The sequence below is a fragment of the Heliangelus exortis genome, chromosome 3 (assembly GCF_036169615.1).
Source record: "Heliangelus exortis chromosome 3, bHelExo1.hap1, whole genome shotgun sequence".
Classification (NCBI taxonomy): Eukaryota; Metazoa; Chordata; class Aves; order Apodiformes; family Trochilidae; genus Heliangelus; species Heliangelus exortis.
The window spans coordinates 9410709-9432951 of record NC_092424.1 but is presented as its reverse complement, the minus strand read 5'-3'; the positions used below and the strand labels follow the sequence as shown (position 1 = coordinate 9432951).

The window sequence follows — 22243 nt, the reverse complement described above, 5'->3', positions numbered from 1 at the left end:
AGTAATTTTTGAATAGTGAGCTATATAACCAGTATCTGGAGTTTGTGCAAATGGGTATTCATCTGAGGCTTTAAAACACATTCAACTAGGAAATCAGAGGCAGATAATCCAGCACTAATGTAAAGCTGAAACACTTCTGAAAAAATAAAATGGCAGTAACAATTACTGCAGCTTAGAAAAACCCTCCTCCTGTAGCAGATCTGAGCCCTGTCAAACTTGGTCAGGGTTGGAGTTGCTCTTCCTTAGGGTTGCCAGTGCTTCTTTCCAATTTTTGTTAAGATATTAGACATTCCTGCAAAGATAATTCTTGCCCAGTCTTCTGAGGGAATTGCTCATAACTCAGGAGCAATAGAAAGTGGAGACATGAAATGTCAGTGTACTTATGTCAAATTTAAAATTCTATTCTTATGCAACACACTGAGCTGGGAGAACTCCTTGCCTCATACCACTACAGAGTGATGTGCTTAGTGAGGTCTGGGCACTAGTAGTGACAAAGAGATAACCCACTAAAACATTAGAGAGAGATTATAAGTACGTGTATGAAAGATAGAAATGCCCAGAAATCACATCCTAAGCACTTATTATCTGCATGTCATTGCCCACTATAGGAACTTCTTGCTCATTCCTCAGACCCTTGTGAAATTTAATTTGATTGCTGGACAAGATCCCAAACCATATCAACCTGTACTGTTTGATGTCTGATAATTTCTGCATTGGTTCCTTACATGTTTAACAGAAAAATTCCTGCTAAAGCTCGTGTCAGTCTGTGTTACTATTCTCAAAATGGGACTTGTTCCTAAGGGAGAAAGATTCCAACTTACTTACTTGTAAGGCTTAGTCTTATAGGTTAAAAAAAAAAAAAAAAAAAAAGAAAAAAAAAAATTCTGCACACCAGCATATGGTTTTTATTGAGACTGCAGGCAGAGGGGCAAATACACCCCTGGCATAAACACACAGCCCACAGAAGGCAATGCAGCAGCATCTGCTTATACCAGCTATGAGTCTGAACAAACTTTTCCCTAAAACTAACACGTGTGGAGACAAGCCTGGAGGGAGCTTAAGAGACTGCAGCTTCTCAGAGTTTAGAGAACTACAACTCTGCAGGATGAGAAAACCTGATGCCTATGATGCTGTGAGCTTCTGGGCTCCCAGGAAGCCATGCAGTGTCTAATGACAGGCTGCCATAGAATACTTAATGGATGTTTAATCACTCAGATAAAGAAAATATGCACCATTTTGTCTGCTCCTCTATGAAAATTTCCCGAGACCACACACACACACAATGCACAGTGCTGTTGTGTGAGAATTCTGTTGTTTTAGTCCCCCTCATTAAAGGCAGTTATCAAAGTTTTAATTGTATCCTTAAGCTTGAAAGAGAGCACCCCTGAAGACAGGGCAATGAGCTCAGCTCTGTAGTCTGGTCATTGCTGTAAACAAGAGGTGCTACTGAACACAGAATCACACCATGCACAGCTGCTTCTGTAGTGCAGCGCACACACACAGACACAGACACACACAGACACAGACACACACAGACACAGACACACACAGACACACACACACACACACAGACACACACACACACACACACACACACACAGACACACATGCTGCCTGCCTCTCTTATCCACCAGGAGCAGCACACACCTGTACTGCCCAGCCATGGAGCAGCGAATGTTTGTGCTCACTCAGCCACTGAAACTCTTATTTCCATTGCTCATGAATAGATCACATTCAAGAAAAAATGTTCTCTGCACTCTTCTCAGCAAGAAGTAGGCAAAACGTGCTCCAAAATATTCCAGTATGTTTCTCAAACAGCATTTTAAAAGTTTGTCTTATGAGCTTGCTAGTGCAGCAAATAGAAAACACGTTTGGTAATGCCTTGCTCCCAGTCAGCTATTGCCAGGAAAGACAGCTGCTGTGTTTGGTAACTGTTCCTTAAGTTCTAGCCTAGGGAGAACTATTAACATCATTTTTTTCTATTCCTACAAGTTGGTATTCCCTTTAATCCATAAAATCCAGCAGGGAGGAAGACAGGTTTTGATAAGCATAGTTTGAGCTACATTTTACAAAGTGAAAAGTTCAAGCTATTTTCATACTACAACTATATAAATTATTTTATGTTTATATGTACAAATTTGGTTGGTCCTTAGCAGAATTCCAGTCTGACTGAGATCCAGAAGTAGGAATTTTAGCAAAAAGCATATTTTAAGACCAGACTGCCAAAAAATTTTGGAAAGAAATGTCAGAAGAAAAATAAAATTATAACCAAACTAATTTCACCTTTATTTTCCAAGCCAAAAGAAGTAACATTTTTCAATATCTTGAATGAACACGAGAAAATAATCATGTTTGCAACCTTTAAAATTATTTTTAAAATGTATGTACTTAAATACATTTTGTGAATCACTTGGTTCAGTTTTCATGTCATTCTGTTGTTCCTAATTCCAGATCTCCTATACACATGCTTCATGAATGGTGACATTCATTTTCAGCTTGATTACAAGATGGTAATGTAAGCCATTTTTCTGATGCTGGTTGCTACTCCCTAGGCTTTAGGCCAGAGAAAAGCAGCAACATCAAAAAAGTCAGAAGCTTCTCAACAGGAAGGCTGCATGACTGCCTTGGTTGGGTAATGAACCCAAAACTCCTTTCAGAACTGCACATGTGACAAATGGAGTGAGACAAAGATGAAGTGAAATTACTGCATTAGGTGATCAATTCCTCTGCAGCAGCAAAGGCCACTTGTCTAGGGGGACAAATAGAACCTACTTCTTCTTGCTTCTTTTGAAAAGCTGACATTGAGATTCAAACCACACAAAAATAAAATGCAAAGTAACCTTGGATCACAGAAAGAATCTCATGACAAATATGCAGGCTATTTTCAAGCAACTAAATTCGACATAAAGAACAGCAAAATCATTTTCACTACACTGATGCAACATTTTTCTCTGTAGAAAAAATATAAAACTGGCTTTTGAATGATGTGAAACATTAAAAAAACCTTTGATCGGTCCTAGAAAATAAAATCCTTATGTGCTGAACTTTGAGCCTTCAGATCTTTAAGACACAAGTCAAATTTCAGCAGACTTCTTCCTTTGGACCCTGAATGTGAAATACAGTGCATCTACCAAGTGTAAGGTTAGAGCAGGTGTCACTGGACTTTAGGCAGGTTTTTGCCATACCTCAGGAGGGCTGCACAGTCCCCAGCAGACCGTTTCCCCCCTTTCCCCAAGTTCTGCCCCAAGCCTAGACAAGCAATCTGTTCACAGGCATCGTCTCATTAGGTATAACATAGAACATCACTTACTTGTATGGGATGTGCTTGCTTCCATTGACAAGGGCAAGGATGACATTGCCCAGTGCTGACAGGGAGAGACAGAGGCCAGAGCTCCCCTCCCGGTTTTTGCCGAGGGCTTTCACACAGCTGCCCAGGTCAATGAGGTGCAAGCGGCTGCGACCTCCAGACACTGCCATAAACAGAGAGAGCAAACAGTTAGGATGGGCCTCCAAAAGCAGCTTCCCAGGAAAGCAAATGGCTTGGGAAAAGGAAACAATCCAGAAACCTTTCCTAAATCACGTTAGCAGCAACAAACCCTAGGGGTCCTGTTAACTCCCTGCCAGCCTTTATTGCTGTGTATTCCTATCAGCTCCTGACTCTCCTAAAAATTGCCAAGGCTTTCAGTCCACACCTGCTCCTGCAGGTTTAGCTCTCTGAGTTAATTCCCACAGATTTAGCTCTGGGAATCACCACTGTGCTGGCTTAGTTTTTTTCAAAATACATTTCTATTAACCTGTACCTGAGTTGGCTGTTTCTTTCTCATTAGTGTTCCTCTGTCTGGAAAACGACAGGCATTTTGCTGCTTAGTGAGCAGTGGTCCTGTGGTAGCTTCTCTTGCCTTTGCCACCTTGAATACCAGATCTGCAGAAGAACCTGTGATGTGTGAACATCCCCTCTGTGGGATGCTGAGTTGAGCTGTAAGTCTAATGTAAGGCTTTTACATTATCATTTGGCCTAAGAAAAGGTTTGACTTGCCATGTGTAATGGACTGTGGACAAGCTGGTTTGAAAATAATATTTCAAAAAGATAGTTAATTTCTCTATCAACAATTGTTAAAATAAAAGAACAACTTATTTTAAGTCCTGTTAGTGCTTCAGCAAAAATGGACTTAAATGTATTAAATTATACTGTAATATTGATTAAGTCACACTAAGAAAATGCTAAAACAGAAATGCTAAAAACCAGAAATTTCATACTAAAACCATTAATGAAGAATAAATGTCTGGTAAAAATTGGTATTGGTGCCTAGACATTCAAAACACTGCATCAGTCCCCAAACAATAGGAAAACCCATTAAACATGGCCATGGGAGCTGCACCACTGTGCTCTCAATAGTAGGAAGTCATAGAATCATAGAATAGGCTGGGTTGGAAGGGACCTCAGAGATCATCGAGTCCAACCCTTGAACAACTACCGCCACAGTCACTAGACCATGGCACTGAGTGCCATATCGAGACGCTTTTTAAATGTCTCCAGGGACGAAGAGTCCACCACCTCCCCAGGCAGCCCGTTCCAATGTCTGATCACCCTTTCCGTGAAAAAATTCTTTCTAATATCCAATCTGAACTTCCCCCAGCACAATTTAAGACCATGCCCTCTTGTCTTACTGAGAGTTGCCTGGGAAAAGAGACCAACCCCCGCCTGGCTCCATCCTCCTTTCAGGGAGTTGTAGAGAGCAATGAGGTCTCCCCTGAGCCTCCTCTTCTTCAGGCTGAACAGCCCCAGCTCCCTCAGCCTCTCCTCATAGGATCTGTGTTCGAGTCCCTTCACCAGCTTGGTTGCCCTCCTTTGGACCTGTTCGAGGACCTCAATATCCTTCTTGAACTGAGGGGCCCAGAACTGAACACAGTACTCAAGGTGTGGCCTTACCAGGGCTGAGTACAGGGGCAGAATCACCTCCTTGGACCTGCTGGTGACGCTGTTTCTGATACATGCCAGGATGCCATTGGCCTTCTTGGCCACCTGGGCACACTGCTGGCTCATGTTCAGCTTCCTGTCAATCCAGACTCCCAGGTCCCTTTCTGCCTGGCTGCTCTCCAAAGTGGAGGGATTCTTCTCATGGGGAAGCACCCCCACACACTATGGGATCCTACACTTGCTGCAGAAAGTCAGGCTTCCCTGGGGAACTGTCTGGAGAGCTGCATCTTCAGCTCCTCTGAACTGCTCATGGAGAACATTTGAGTCCCTTAAGAGTCCTTAGAACTCTTACACTTAACAGACCCCAAGTCCTCTAAGACTGCTACCCTCAGAAGGCTGGAATTCGTTTTTGTGAGTATTCTGCAATGATTTTGCCAAGAAAAACAAAGACACATGTCAAGTTGCAACAGACAATGACCACAGGTGACTTGACTGAATTATATATAATAAATATTTCTGTTGCTAAGGTTACTGGATATCAGGGGGCAAAAAAATGAAAGAAATCCCTGCCCTTCAAAACCTCAGTCATATTGTTTCCATACATATTCCTATTAGACAGGCTGAGCTAATCCAGAACAAGATAAACTATTGGATCTTTTCTTATTATTTAATTTACAAGTCAAAGTAAGACTTTTTTTTAGGATGGCAGATCCACCTGCTTGATCTGAAAATTAAGTTATTTGTTAGACAAATTCTGCACTAATGTGTCTGGCAACTACACACAGAGGAAAGAAAAGAAGTGGAACATCCTAACACTTCTTTTTTTTTTTTCCCTGTGGCCACGGAGACTTTGCAAAGCTGACAGCTGAAAAATGAATGTGCCAGTTCTGCCACTATGCCATTAATTTCAATGGTGCTAAGCCTGCTTCATGACATGCCTGGTAATGAATCTAGCAAGAACGCAAGTACAGTACCAATAAGTTATTCTAGCAGTATTTTTTTTACCAAAATCATATGCTAGCTACCTTTTAGCCACTTACCCTTTAGAAACTGGTTTGTGGTTTTGATGTGGTTTTTTTCCTTCCTATCCTCTCCAGTCCTGTTACTGGAATCTATATACCTCCACTATCTTCACATTGTTTTCTGAGAAGTCCTTCATTTCAGCAGGAGACAGTGATAATCACTAGGCGCCCTTTCTGAGCAGCTGGAATTCCCCCCTCGTTCAATTATCAGCAAGATCTGACCCTGCCTGGCTTGTGAGGCCACTCAGATATGGAAACTTGAAGACAGGAGGTGGTATGGCCTTGACACAAATGTATACAACTAAAGAGAGAGTGCTAAGCAATTTTGTATTACAATCCACTAGAATGGTGTCTTCTTTCTCTAAATTAGTCATGATAGCCACAGAAAAATGTTCCCCTTTTATTCATTGCATTTGAAAACAGTAGAAAAGGACTGTGCGTGCATGTATTTGCATGCAATAAAAAGCACCAAGCATAAATAATTGTTATAATAATTCCTCCAAATCAGTCATTTTTGCTCCTGTGAACCAGTCCATATGAGCATTCACAGTCTGCCTTTCCACTGCAGGCTGGTTAATTAACAAACCTTTAGTTAACTGAGATTTCTGCCCGCCAATCCCACAGTGGTTATTACTTAAACACATGCACACTGCATTCCCATTTAGAGCAACTTTCTGTATTTTTCTCTTGTTGTAAGTACAGTTGATGTAGATGCTATGCTTTAAATATTAGACATGAATACTACAGTGCTGTTCACTCACTGCACATCATAGTTTGCAATCTATTCCTTATTACAAATAACCTTTTCAGAGCCAGGAGCTGAAATGTATGCTATTTCTGCAGAACTGCTTAAGCCTACAATTTTAAAGAAGCAGGGGACTCTGGTGTCTTTCAAACAAATATTTTCCCCCTGTAAAAAAATCACTATTAAAAAAAAATAGTAATTAATGCAAAGGTTTTCTCTTTGGTTAGGGTGGTCCTTAAGTTATACAAATCTTTTCTCACTGAAACTTCCTAAATAAAAAAACCTACGCTTTGTATATCTCCAGTTATAAACAATTTGGAAGACTTGAGGATAAGTATAATAGAAGAATATAAGTGGTGCAAGTCAAGTGAAATTTTTGAAAATTATAGAAACATACGTAGACATGGAAGCACCTTTTGCTCATTTATAACTGGGAGGGGGAAATTAAGACATAAGCCCGTGAAACCATTGATGGCAAAGAGAGGGAGTAAGCTAATCTGAAAATGCCAGAGCCTTTACAAAGAACCATAAGGGTCTTTTGTGCACAGGTAGTTGGGCCAGCAACTAAAATACCATGGATCTCCAAATAAAGGCACAGTTTAGACATTGCCAGCATCAGCTTCCACACACACTGCCCTATTTAGGTGCCCAAGAGGAACAGCTAATGTAACAGTGGCAAGGAATTCCCGTCACCACAATACTGTAATCCATGACCTCAACACTATCAGTAAAGACAATGCTAAAAGCCAATTCGAAGAGCCCTTTTTAAATTTTTTTAGATACAGAGGCCCACACAGTCCTGAGAACAACAGAATGGCCCAAGTGATGGGAATAATCCCTAAGGGGCCTTTTATGGGCTTTGGTGGGTCTTTACCAGGCAGGTGCATGGTCTGCTGGTATGAGTGACCCCGCCTCGTGATGAAGGGAGATGTCTGCCAATTTTCACCACTGAAGTAGTGTGCTTAGAGGCCTTCTGAAAGCCCCTTTCCAGACAGGCTTGAGGGAGACAGAAGGGAGGGAAGGGACAGCTTACTTCCACCTTTGCCGCTCTTCTCCATGCGGTACTGGTAGATGTGCAGAGTGAAGAGCATGTGGGAGTTGCGGTGATCCTCCTCGTCACAGTCCCGCTGGCTGCTGCGCCGTGAGGCAATGGCGGCATCGAGGAAGAAGGCCGCCTTCTCAGCCGTGGGGGCACGGAGCTCGCTCTGATTCTGAAGCTGCAGGAAACACAAGGGAGAAATAACCCAGAAACTCCCACAAGACTCAGCGCTGCCAGACAACTCCCCGCAGCCAACGCGCTCTGTGGAGAGACATTTGGCAGCCCCAGGATTGAAGCCAGGCTTTTGAGTCTTCTCACTTAGGGTGCCTCTGGTGGCAGGTGTTGCACAGAAACCCCAGTGACTGGAAATCATCTTAAGGGCTGGACAGAGGCTGGACAGAGAAATTTGTTCCCTCACTTTCCCAGAATTTCAAGCTATTTATGCTTATTAATTATTTTCATTATTTTTACTCATTTCTCCCCCCCCCTCCTCCAGCCCCCTGCATCACTGGTAGTGACAGTCACTGTGTTCTTCTGATAGTTAGATGTCAAAAAAAAAATTATGGAAGACATATCAATCCCATACTCAACAGTTGGTGGAGACTGGCAGGGGCAGGGCTACATGTTACCCTTCAGAAATGTTCAGAAGGGAAAAGTCCACAGATGCACCTGGGAAACAGCAAGATGGAAGCTTGTGTTCAGCTCCGCACCATGTGAGGAGCAGCACAAAAGAGAAACCTTTTTCTTTCCCGTTCATACCACAGGTTTATGCACCTGCTCACGAGTCAGGGCAATCCATTAAATGGAACGAGGCAGGTAATGTACATACATTCACATCTGCTGGACCTCAGTCCCAGTCACCAGCCTGCTCTTATCTCTCCAAAGTGATAGACAGCGTGGGAGGGCAGATATTATTAACCCCCCCATAACTTTAGGAATGCATGCATGTTTCATGTCACCTCAGATTAGTTTGTCTGTGGAAGGGACGTGTGACTGTGCAATCTGATGGCATTAGTTTAGGCAGTAGGCAGAGCTGGCCCAGAGCCCACAGAACAGACATGTTTCATCTGGTGTAAAAATAGTCATGAACTCCCATTCTCAGGGTGTGCTCCCCTGCTATGTAACACTGCTACAAGTTCAATTCTGCTAAAGAAGACAGTGCTCCTGTCTTCTCTTCATGACCATTAATCAGCCTGAGGAGGGATAAAGCTGAGGCTCTGCACGGGATGGGGTGACACAGCTGAAGGCAAAGTTCTCTCTTTAAAGAGGCAGGGGACGCAGGAAGGGGTTAAGAAGGCAAGCAGAAGGCAGGCCAGTCAGTAGGATGATCTCACTAATGTAAGCAACAAGAAAAGGTGCATGCTTGGAAAGGTCTAGTGACAGACAGTGTGACATATGGTGATTATTCATTTGCTGTACACAATTTCTGCATATCTGTATGGCTATTATGCAATATCCTCCCTTCATGTGAAGAGTTTGAGAATTCAGCTGTAGGACACATGACTCCAGAATGTCACTATATCTTGTAAAACACACATAGACAGTTAGGTTTTTTTCTTGCAATTCAATTCAGTATTTTACACTGCAGAGATATATAACTCGTGGAGCTCTCACAGAGCTACCTTTACTCCACTAACCTAAAATAATTCACATTGTATATGGCCTTTCTGTCTGTATCCATATGAAAATAAGCAACAATAATGCGATACTTATTATTGCTATTGTGTTTACATACCTTTGTATGTAAAGCCTTTAAGAAGAGGCTGGTTGTCACACAGCTAAGTAACATATGTAACATATATATGCTAATTGAGATCTTAACTGGCTCACCTATCACCCCAATGGGAACTGAGATATTTCCCATCTTATATTCACTGTTCTGCACCCATGACTTGATAGCAGAGGGTGAGATCTCTTCTGGTGCTGTAAGTATTTCATAAAGCACTAAAGACAGAAGCCAAGTGAGAATGAGAACCCTAAAAATCAAGATGCAGCTTTGTAGTCTTCAGGTAGAATGGAAAAGAATGCAAAATATGATTTAAATGTGCCCAAAGAGGTTAAACCATAAGGAGATAAACCACAAAATGTATTACTTCTTGTTAAAAAAATCTCACAATTCATTACTTTTGTAGATGTGAATCAGGATTTCTAGATGCTTGGAGCTTGAAATACGGTTTGTGACCTTGTAGGTCTGTTCTCTCCTGCCTCTATTCCCCATCCCTGGGTAGGTAGTGTGCCACAACTTCTGGATGGAAGCAGCCTTTGCCTTTAAAGTTGAAAAAATGTATTCAAGCTCCATTGTGCTGGTTTTCTACCTCTAAACTTACTTATACAAAAATCAGATTTACTACAAGGACAGCAAAATGAAAGAATAGGCCTTTTTTCCCCTCAGACCAAGAGGGGAGGAAAAACAGGACTGCTGAGACTTTCTATTGGTTACCCAGGACATACACAAGCCACTTACTCATTCCTGCTAAACCTCCAAACCTGAGAAGAGTTCAAGTTATTCTTGGCTTGCCCAGCTCAGGAATTTATTTCTTGGCAGCAATTAATAAGTAGCGATTACTGCTTCCTACAACATTGCTAATGCAAGGGCTATAAATAATGTAGTTTATAAAGAGTTAAACATCCATATTTATGGCCTTCAGCTGTTTGTGCAGTACTGTAAATATTTTAACTTGTTGCTTTACAAAAGAGAGATCACACTTTCTTTTTATTTTTATTTTTCTTTAAGAACAGAAGTGAATTTTTGTTTGCACTGAATGCTTTCACATTTTATTGCAAACACAAGCCCCTGCTCAACATCAGTTATACCCGAGGTACAAATATTTAGGCCAGGAGAGCAGATGGTCCTGCAGCTGCAGGTCATAATGTTCTTGCATGTTTTAAAGTAAACACTTTCAAGTCTATAAACGTCATGCTCTGAGTTGGTTTTGAATTTGAAACATCTCAATAGCCTAAAAGAAAATGAAAAACAATAAAAGTTGCATTGCTTTTTTCTATATAAAATGAATGATTCACCTGCATGCCACAAATGGGGTCTTCACAAAGGTAGACACCTGGGGACTGGCCATCTTGCAGGCTGCCTGTAGCCACTTCTGACAACAGGTCCCTCAGATTTTCTTCTTTCCCCCACACCTCCACTGCAGAAATTCGGACAGAGAAGCGGGCTCCTGTCTTTTCTTTGCGTTCATTAATCAACTTGAAGAGCCAGGAGATGGCACAAGGGATTATGCCAAGGTTTTGCATGGAATCATCCTTCCCAATCATAGTGTATGACTTCCCTGTCAGGAATGGGGAGCGGGTGGAGAAAAGACAACAACATCACTCCCAGGACATACAAAGCCTTCTGCCAAGAGAGATTATCCTGCACAGCCCCATGAAAACAGCTTCACTACAATAAGGACAGTCTGGAAGGGAGAAAGATGGGGAGACAGACAAATGGCACATGGAAAATGGAGAGCATTTAAAACCAACAGGTGACATTTTGAGCTGCTTTCAGAAATCATTACATGACATGCATTATACCATTCCCCAGGCAGGATACAGCAGGTGCTTACCACACAAAACTGCTGTATCTGAGTGAATAGTGGAGGAACTGAGCAGAGCAGAAGTGTTATGGTCTCTAAAAATCCCATTTTACTTTGAAGCACTTTGTTAGGCTTCATGCACTGGGGCTGGGATTGACATAAACCTGGTCCCAGGATCAAAAAAATATAACTTCATATAGAAAAAAAACCCAAACAAAAAAACCCAACCCCAAACAGGTATGCATGGTCATTTGCTGCATAAGTAGGTCCACAACAAAAAGTATTTTTTTGAGTCAACACCTTCTCCTCGTTTGCTTTTAATTATCTCTGCAATTATACCTCTGTCTTGTCTCTGCTGTAATAGTCTGCTGAAAGACATAGAGTAATATCTTATACTGCTTTTGGTGTCTCTACATATAATGCCCTTGGACAAGTTTTCTAAAGCTTCTAAATTTATAAGCCAAATGATAAATGTATACATCCTTCAGGAAAGTACTTGTCACTTCTTTGCCTTGTTTCATTTCTTATGATGAATCTATGTGGAAAAAGATCAGCAAATAAACTATTTCTATGCATGTGTCTGTGGTGTGTCCACAGTTGGTGGAATGGTGGTGGTGCCATTCATGAAACAACTAGAGAGACTCAACTTGTGCTCCTGCAAAGCCCTAGTTAGACTGCCTGATGCACATGTGGCACCAGTGAGACACAGTTTTCTGGTAGCTTTCTTTTCCATCTCATTTGCCATCTCTTGCTTGGTATGTCACAGGCTGTTAAATACCCAAGGGCTCATCCTAGCACTACTCCTGCCTAGCCCAGAAGGCCTTTTGGTGTGTTGGATCAGTGGACCTGCTCCATTTATTCTACCAGAACTGGCATTGCAGCACTCAATACTCTCCAGTTTTTCTTGTCTGTAATTTGGCATAATTATGGCCTGATATAGGTTGATCTTCACTTGAGAAATTGAATTATCCATTTAAGCTGTGTGTGTCTGTTTCTTTGATACAGTAAATAAGGCACACATATAATGCAACCCTCTTCATTAAAGGGACATTATTTTCAGAATACTATTAAGATAAGCATGGCAAAATATATAACAATGATTTTCCTTTTTATTGTATTTCCATTAATACCTGAAAGGAAGTAGATGCATTCTGCAAAGAGTTTTGATCCATTGGTTACAATCAGTTAAGCATTAGAATAGGATTTGTTGGAGACAGAATAGGAAGAAGTTACTAATAGTGAATAGTGTAATCAGGGAATAGAATATAAGTCAAATGATATGAGTGCCCAGTCAAAACACTTGAATGGTGCCCTCACAAACATTAAACACTTGAGTGGATACTCACAGCTTTTGCACATAGAATCATAGAATTGGCTGGGTTGGAAGGGACCTCAGAGATCATCAAGTCCAACCCTTGATCCACTACCGCTGCAATATATAGCTTAATATAAGTGGTATTTTGGCAAACAGTCTCCAATACCAAGCAGGTTTGTAAAACTGTAAGTCACTGTTCATTAAAAATTCACTGTGGGATCATTCAATAGCAATTGAAGACAGTGCTAAAAATTTCTATGGTACTCAAGGGATGGAATGAAGCAACATCTCAAAGTCAATTTCTGTTTCAAGGGGCATCTTGTCCAACATTGAGACAATATGCAAAATTAATAGATGTGTAAGTGAGAGGTGAAGGTGTATTACAAGGTCATGCACAGTGTATTAAACTTACTATGCAGAGAGAAATTAAAAGTTTGTTTTCCCTAGTATAATGTATTAGCAATCTTGGTTTTAAAATATTCACTTTGCTGCTTGAATAGGGAAGTTTAACAATACCAACCAAGCTTGGCATGGCCAAAGCAGAACACGCAGCCATCTGCCCCATTGACAACAGACTGGATCACCTCAGCCACAGTCCCAGCACATACTTCAGCCTGTCATAGGTATTAAAAAAAAAAAAAAAAAAAAAAAAAAAAAAAAAGACAACCGTTAACAATAATAAGGAAAATCAAATGAGTGTTTTCACTGGAAAATTATTACAGTGTCATCAATGCTCCAGATAGCATGTTGAAGTATTAAAAAATATAATGCTGTTTGTCTCATTCATCTGACCAACGCTGCTGGTGGGAGTGACATTGTGTAAGCACATGAAGTAGGATTTTTGCTCTGTGTCATGTAACTTTTTGCTGGAGCTTCAACATCCCTTGTGAGGCTAAACAAAATACATGTACCATAAAGGGATGTGGTTGGTTTGTTAGAACTGACTATTTCAGGAATTTTAAAAATACTTTCTTGATTTAAAAAAAAACAACAAAACAAGTATTGAGGAATTTTTACAGGCTGTATTATTTGCCCAATTATGGACTGAGTCCAATTTCACTAGAAAGTGGGTAAGGAATCTAAGGGGAACAAAGCCTCTTTGGTAATAGGTAGGTGACTTTTCTTAATTTTTCTCTTCATCATTATAAGACTTAACTTTTAGCAGAAGTAAGCTCCATCCTGAAGACTATAGGAGTATTTTAAGAAGCTGAAGACAAAAAGTTACCCTGGGCATTCTTAGATTCAAGGTTCAAATAGGCTGAATGGCTTACAGTGCTTTTGCAGCAACTGCCTATCAAGAGTGGCTGAAAAAAAAATCCAAATTTGGAGGTTTTTCTGTGACGCACTTCACAGTTGATGGTAAATGATGTAAATTCACCTAGTTCATGGGTATTCCTAGGCTATCTCTATAATAGTAAATAAAATGGGACAAGAAAGGGACTTTCCACAGGCCTGCCCTTGAACTGCATTCAGGAATTAGTGTAGATGTTAACTGCCAAGACCAAGTGATAAGATCATTAAGCTCTGTTTAGCTTATGAGTACAGAAACAGGCTTGCAGTAGTGTTTTCTAATTACACTTTGCAATGTTACTTCATATTTCTACTGTCCTCCTCCTGACATTTCAGTAACATAGTTCATCAAACCGAAGTTTGACAAAAATAAGAAATTTTAATATATACATATGAGTAAATATTTGTGGACCAAAATCTGCATCCTCTTGCAAACTGTATAAATAATCCTTAATGAACAGAGTTCTGATCAGAACACTGTAAACACAAAATAATAAAAATTTATAATCTACAATAACTTCCTGATATATTGAGGATTTCCCTCCTTGACACCATTTATTGCATGTATAATTTTAGGAGCAATTACTTACAATAAAGAATAAAGCATGCAATTATCCAGTTACAACTCAATAAACTGGTTTGGTTATTGATGACACTGGCAGACTGAATTCAGCCCAGGTCTAACTCCACCAAAGGCACCACTGTTGCAGCAGAAACTACTTTGGCTCTGGTGCATGTTGTTCAGATCACACGTTGCCTACCTGTGATGCATCCTGGGGAAAAACTGCATCAAAAGCAAACATCTTGGGTGGAACCTGGTTGCCCCTTTTCTGGAAAGCATTCTGACCTCCACAGGCCAGGGGGTCATACAGTGTGATTTGCTTCTTACGGGGGTCAACTTTTAAGAAAGAGCTGGACTCAGACGTGTCTCTGGCAAGCGTGGAAGAAATACGCACCATGACTTTGACCTGTCAACAAACACACAAAAAGATAACTGCATCTGGTTAGTCTGCTGGAGGCTCTAGACTGATGTGCTGAATGAACTTTCCTTTCATACTTGCTTGTTGTAGCTAGCATCTCAGTGAAAGTCAGTGGAGACAGATGAATCATTATAGGCAGAATTTGGCCTGAAATACACAATGAATAAAGACAGAACTCATCTCCATCTACTTCAACAGGCATGTTGTGTACTTCGAGTTGTGAGGTGCATGATGATGTTCTAGTGTCAATGTTACTCATGTAAAATGATGAGGTATTACCTCATCTTGGTTTACTCTCTAAATAAATTGAAAATCAACTGTACCCCAGTGGCCCAATTAAGAAAGCTGAAAAGTAACCTTGACTGCTAAGCTATCAGAACTGCTGCAGTTTCTATGAAGGAATTTGATCACTAAAAGCACAGAAAAGACATCTGTAATTTACACTTTTCTAATCCTAATCTGAATGCAAAAAGATATAGTGCTTCGTTTTAAGTGTCATCATCAAAGAGCTGTGAAAAAGCCCTGCTTTAGTGGTCAGATTCTGAAATTCTCGTCAAGGGAGTGAAACACAATAAGCAATAAAAGATTTGTTGAAACATGTTAGCTTGCAACTTATTAAATGGCTACAAAATAAGATGTTATTCCTAAAACAAAAATTCATGGGTTTAATGAGGTTATACTGCATCCAGTATACTGGATGCTGCCCAGTTTGTAAGCAATTTAGATGCCAACCTGGCTTTGCTTCCTTCCATAAATTTACCACCTGCAGACACAGGAGTTCCTGAACTTCACAGGGCAAACATCACTTCTCTGCCAGCTCTTGCCTCCAGCCACACCAAAGCAAACTGCCTTTCACACCAAACAGACAGAACTTTTATCTTAATGCTCCTTAACCATATGTCACTCGTATCAAACCCACTGATGGCTGGCATGAAAGTGACCACAAAGGGTCACCTTAGTCCCAGGTGGGAGCAGATCTGCACCAGATGATGAATGGCAGATGCACCCTGGGAGGAGGTTGTACCACAAGTCAAGGCTCCAGTTCCTGTTGGCCTCACTGAGAACAATACTCTTTGCAAGCAGATCTTATTTCATGCTGGCCTAAGCTCATGGCACATGGAAATAAATCAGCTGCTTTAAGAAGTAAAGCTTTGGGAAAACTCTTTTTAACACAACTCTTTTGAAGACAACAGAATGAGACCAGAGACTGAGATAATTCTGTATTTTTTTGATGTCTTTACATGTCTGTGAGTTGAAGTGGGAATCTGACTCCCATGGTTTTAATCTGGGAAAACTGGTTGTCATTAGATGGTGAAATTGTCACAAATCTGTGCACATAGTTTCCATTTTACACAATTAGTTGAAGTAAAGATGAAAAATACTGCTTGAGTGTGAACCAGTTCTCAGTTGAGCTGCTTATGAAACTTAACTTCTAACTGAAAAAAAAAACTACTTCCAGACTCGCCAAAGGCATTCTTCTAAACCCAACCCTAAGCAGAGCTGATTTCTACTGAGAACAAAGGCAGCCAACAGCCCTGGTCAGTCCACATGAACTGGGCAAGGTTTGAATATTTATTCTAGCCCTAGGTCTCCTCACAGCCCAGAAGGGCGGCACCGGTCAAGTCAGCAGGGAGGGGTGGGAGTACAACACTGTGAACTCAACTTTAGATTACTTTGGTCTTTTATACTCTGTCCCACATTTTTAAACAGATGCCAATATGTAGAGCATTAGACTGATCTGGAAACCAAAATAAATGGTATCCTTCAACTTCTACAAATAAAATACTTGCCCTGCTTTAGAAAACTATTGCCCTATAAGCTTATGTGTATTTTTTGTTGCTATGAATCCATGTCCTCCAGATCCTTGATCTTTGTGTGCAAGGTTAACTGAATACCCTAGGGCTGTTTCTTTGGATTTTGGAGAATGTATATTGCGTGAAATTGAACAACCCTTCATAAAAAGGCAGTCTATGAATTCTTTCTGGCCTCAAACTTTATGGACATTCAGTTTTAACTTCAGCAACACTGGTTTTATAACAGTATAATATTACTGGCTTGAGTCCTGATTTAAACATGTTCACACAAAATCAGATTAATACCTGTCACTTCTTAGTGAAGTAATACTGCAAATCCTCCTAACCTCCAACAGTTATAGTGACAGAAACTGAGACATCAGGTTTCTCTCTTCCTGGAGTAAAAGGCCAATTTAACTGAAGTCTTAAAAATTTACTAGCATCAGATAAACTGAATGAATCAGTACAAAAGAAGAGCTCAACTGAGCAGTCCCAGGAGCTGTCTAACAGCATACATTTACTGATCATTTGGCTCCTCAGCTCCAGCAAATATCAACATTTCTCAAGGAAATACTGCTATTGCCATGACCCTTTGTATTTCCTGTCCAATGGGGATTTTTGTTTTGAGACTTAGTCATTCATAGCATTAAAGAATCACTCAGGTTGGAAAAGATCCATAGGATCACTGAGTCCAGTGATTTACCTTGCACCACCAAGTCCACCACTAAACCATTTCCCTAAGATCCACATCTGTGTAAAATCATGCAATCATTGAGGTTGGAAAATATTGTATTCATGTGTGTTAGGGCACAGGAATATCATACTGATGACATGTGGGTATGCTGATAGATGTACCACTTTTTACTCAAGAGCTACTTTGATGGCAGCCAGCATGAAGAGTCTGTGCACTCAGGCTCAGCTTACCATGGGTAATTCCTCTCACCTCCACTAGACCATCCTGCAGGAGCTGTCTCCATCCAAGCTACTTGTCTGACCTCTTTGTAGACAAAAGATAAAAACAGGCAATTCTAGCACTTAATTCAAATGGTCTGTTTTATAGACCTGCAAATGAGTTGCACTCCATAAACACTTCTTGCTTTCTCTATACCATCACAGGCATCTTAAATAATTACCCAAGATGTAGATGCCTTCATTGTAGGCTGTCTAAAGTTGCTGGGGTTTTTTTTGCTGTAAGCATAACAGAAATGCTTTTCATGGCCAGTACAGTCCCTAGCCCAAATTCAGGAGCACACACAGATCTGTGTGACAGTGTTCAGCAAAAACCACATGCTAGAGAAAATAATGATGGGTGCATGAGTGTGCTGGACACTGAACACAAGCAGCAGCAATAGATTATTTGAACGTATCTGTTTATTTGTAGGTGCTACAGGATTCTTCCAGGCCAGTTTCACACCAGTACGCCTCAAATTTCTCCTGATTTACAATACATTAGCTAAGAAGATACTTGGATACTGGCTGTACAAAATGCATCCCTATATGGGACCTGTGACTACAGCAAAAACCCAACAAGCAGGCAAGATACAGGCAAATTTCAGCCCTGAGAAACACCTACTGGGATTCAGGATTACATACATAACTGTTGAACAATAAGCTAAGCACTCCAAAATGGATTTTAAAATATCTGAGCTAGATTCATCTCCTGAGAAAACAGGCAGTCTTGTGGTCAGGGAACTGGGCTGATATTGGGGATCCAGGACCCCTACTAATGGCTGTGCCTCAGGCACAGTATGATTGTGAACCAGAGTGACACAGTCTCTGTTTTACTCTCCACACCTGTACAATGGTCTGAGTTGCAGCTTACTTTACTGCAAGCATATGGATACATTCAGTCATTTCTAGGCTCAGAGGACTGGCAGATGCCATGAGGTAGGCACTCCATTATTAAACATGATTATGCACATAACCTAAACCCAAGAGTTGTGCAGAGCACTTCCCAACAGTGGTTATGACAAGAGTAAATCAACCAAGCTACAGCAGTAGAAATTATGGGAGACCATGGCCACCTCCTCCACCATTTCATAGTCCTTCATGCAATTTATAGCAGGGGGAGGCTCAGAGTCCGTGCTGGCCCCTGCAATCCATGCCTCAAGGGAGGCAGTGAGAGGACAGGAGAACGTAACTCAGCCAGCTGTGGGGATAGCACAGGAACTTAATGGGTTTTAAAGACTTCAGTTCAATTTGAGGAGCAGACAGGCTGAAGATCACAGTGCTGCTCTGGGGAAGGCAGAAATACACTATGGATAATTTGAAACTAACTGAACAGTGAAGTTTAAGAACTCTAATACTTTATGCTTGCAATTTATATTTAAATAAACTGTAAATTGAACTTCTTAAAAAGAAGCAAGCAGGTTTTCTGCTTCACTTCCTATGTGTCATTACTCCTTTAGTTGAATGCTACAGTTTCCCACTAATCTCTTGTAATTGAAGGGTTTAAGAGATACCACTTGTGATTATTGGGACCACTCAGTCTGCCAGAATTTTATTTGAATCCCAGTGATGAGGTCTTGGCAGTGCTCAGCCTTAGACACATCTCTGACTGTTTCTGCAGGGAATCATAAAAGCAGCCTCTTGAGACATGCACTGGTGGTGAAACAAACAACCTGGGTCTAGTTTTGATCGAATTTCACACTTTTGCAAATCTGGCTGAACTCAGCAAGAACTACTTTAACCTTAAGAATGGAAATAGAAAATAAAAGGTCACTTGATCTGCATCATTATTTTGTCTTTTCTAGGCTATAACTTCACCTCTTAATTCTGCTCATGCTGGAAGCATTTTTTAATGTTTTCTCCACTTAGTTCACAGGATTTCATTTGACAATTAATCAATCCAACAGGACTCCCATTTAATTCTCTGGATTTCAATTCCTGAGTTCCTGCCTACAAAGACTTGTTCTGTTCTTGAATGCATACTACAGTTATTAAATACCACAGCAATACCCCATTTGCAATGCCATAAATGAAAGCAGAATGAGAGCTGTGTTGTTTAGGTACCCCAAGAGAGTTTCTTTGTATTTTTGTCAATATATTTATTTTATGTATACAGATGTATGTATATTTTAATTATAAGCATACTATAAACATTCAATATGCATAAATTTTTCATAAATTTATCTCTAAATCATAATTACTGTCACTAAAAAGTTTCTTCACAGGTATCATTCAATGTCAAGGGAAGATACAGGGAAATTTCTATGATATCAGTATTCTTCTGTACTCTAAAAATAAGCACAGACCATTTAATCAGCTCTAATACAATTTGAGCTGTCTGAACCACATTCTTTTGCCTTCTTTTTTAGCTAGCACATACCTATAAACCCATCAACTATTTCTTGAAGAGGGAATTTGCTAATTGCCAGATTGTAGGATTTCCCCCAGCTGAACTGCATTTGTGACCTACCATGGACCTTTTGTTATGTTCTTCCTCTGTTCAGGAGGACAGAGATGCAGCACATTTTACAAAGCAGAACTGGTGCCATAATAGAAAAACAAACAAACAAACAAACACCAAAACAAACAGCAAACAAGCACCAAGCCCCAGCCCCTGCTACTCCTGTGCTCACAGGGGTCTGTCTGGAGGACAAGCAAGGAAAAGAGCAGAGAAGGTGGGAGAGGTAAACTGTGTCAAATCCATATCAGACACAAACAGAGGCTGGAATGAGGCAACAAACACGATTGGAGGCTGACGCTGGGGATATTATCACTTCCTTCTACTCTTGCCTGTAAGGTTTCATTTGGGGTTCATTTATCTAATTACTGCAGGGACAAGGCTAGACAGCTGTTGCTTTGGGCACTGTGCTTGCCTTTCTGATCTGCTTTTCTCATCAATCACTGGAGCAGCTTCTGCTGGATGTGTGCTGGGAGGTGGTGGGAGGCAGGAGCTGTGGTGCAGTCACAGGCGAGACAGGCCATGGGGCTATTGAACTGTATTAGCACTCCATCAATGTAATGGCAATCACTGGCTGCAGGAACAGCCTTATTGGAGGTTAATGAAGAGTGGGCTTTGTAATTCCTCACTGTTACAGTTGTAAATAATGGTGGCAGGCATGCGTTTTTTTGCTGTAGCAAACCACAGAATACTACAGCACAAGAAAAGCTGTGATATCACCAATGCTTTTGCACATACAGGCTTTTGCATGATGGATGTAAAGCTAGAAACTTTTCTACAGTGCCCAGAGAATACAGGAACAGCTTGTTCAGCATTCTGAAGGATCTTTCTTACAGATCATGATAAACATTTAACTGATCATGCTCAAATAAAATCTAGGAATCTAGGTGAAGATAAATCAGGATGGGTGGGAATGAGATAAATACAGAATTGTATGAGTAGACTTTGTTTTAATGGAAGTATCCTGGTCACATTTGGGGAAAAAAAACCCAAAAACAAACCAAACAACTAACAATACACAAACTAAACTGGTGAATTATGCCATTATAAACCGTTCAGGAAGCATGTATAAACAGACCTCATTCTCCTCTTTCTTCTTTCACAACGGGAACTCTTGAAGGTTCCTGTACATTACTTCAGCACAAATTAGAAAACACTGAGACCTGATCACTCACCTTCTTTGTGGAAATGGCTGTTACTGCTACTGCTGCTTTGGAAAAGCAGTGAAAATGACTGAATAAGCAGTACCATTAGGTCTCCTCTTTTTTAAGACTGTCTCTGAGTTTCTTTCTTGTGTAATTGCTAAAACTTTACTGGGTCATCAACTCCATCCTGTACAGCAGTTAAATTAATTGTAGCAATAATGGGAAGTAATATAAGTTTACAGTACTCAGACACCAATCACATTTTAAAAACTTGACCTTATTGGGATTGTATCCCCTTTCAGTTGGATGATGCAACTTCATTAGTAGATTCAGTAAAGTCTGGTGTGGAATCCATCCAGCTCACAGGGCATGGCTCAGTCACCTCAACTTGTTTGTGTCAGCAGCAGCTTTGAGTTTTGTCACTGCCATTTGGGATGGTCAGAAGACAGTGCTGAGCACTGACACTATCTGTAACCAGCATGTACATCAGCCCTGTCCCTCAGCTGTCACACTGCTACTTCAGCATTTACTAGATTACCATAAGGCTATGCAACTTTCTTCTGCTTAAAAAACAAACAAACAAACAAATAAACAAAAACCCCAAAAAACCCCAAAACAGGAAAAAAAGCCAAACAGAAGACATGAGGATCTTGTCATGGAAACAATCTCCAATTTTTCCCTAAGCCTCTGTAAATGCAACAAAAACATGTTCCTCATTTTCCTTTTGCTTCCTTCTGATATCTTTGACTGAAATCTGCATTTCAGACCTGCAGAGCTGGGACAGTCTGCCTGCTGCCCCAAACAGGAGAAGGATTTTTGTCAGTTTCTGAAACTCTCCACGTATTTGCAGATGAATCCACAAATGCATACCTAGATCTGTGAGGGACCAAAGCCAGCTGAACTCAAAGTCAGCAGGCAACTTATTTAAGCTTCAAAAATACTACTGCAAAAGTTTGCTCTGCTTCTGTCACTCTGATAAAAAATTACTATTCTATGCTGAGTAGCCATGAATTTCAAGAGCTCATTTTCTTGGCATCAGATCTCTTTATCTTTAAAATTC

The 22243-nt window shown here is 40.6% G+C and overlaps 1 protein-coding gene across 2 annotated transcripts in view; it reads right to left on the bottom strand.

The window, feature by feature from the left end:
• Nucleotides 1-22243, bottom strand: part of KIF26B (kinesin family member 26B) — a 287372-nt gene that overhangs the window by 53250 nt on the left and 211879 nt on the right. Inside the window, exons 6-10 of one of the 2 annotated variants that reach the window (XM_071739124.1) lie at nucleotides 14621-14827; nucleotides 13090-13183; nucleotides 10746-11008; nucleotides 7719-7902; nucleotides 3311-3470 (exon numbers count right to left, since the gene is read on the bottom strand). In XM_071739124.1, coding sequence (XP_071595225.1) covers nucleotides 3311-3470; nucleotides 7719-7902; nucleotides 10746-11008; nucleotides 13090-13183; nucleotides 14621-14827 — 908 coding nt within the window. The remainder of the gene's footprint in view (nucleotides 1-3310; nucleotides 3471-7718; nucleotides 7903-10745; nucleotides 11009-13089; nucleotides 13184-14620; nucleotides 14828-22243) is intronic. The other variant, XM_071739125.1, reaches the window with a different exon arrangement.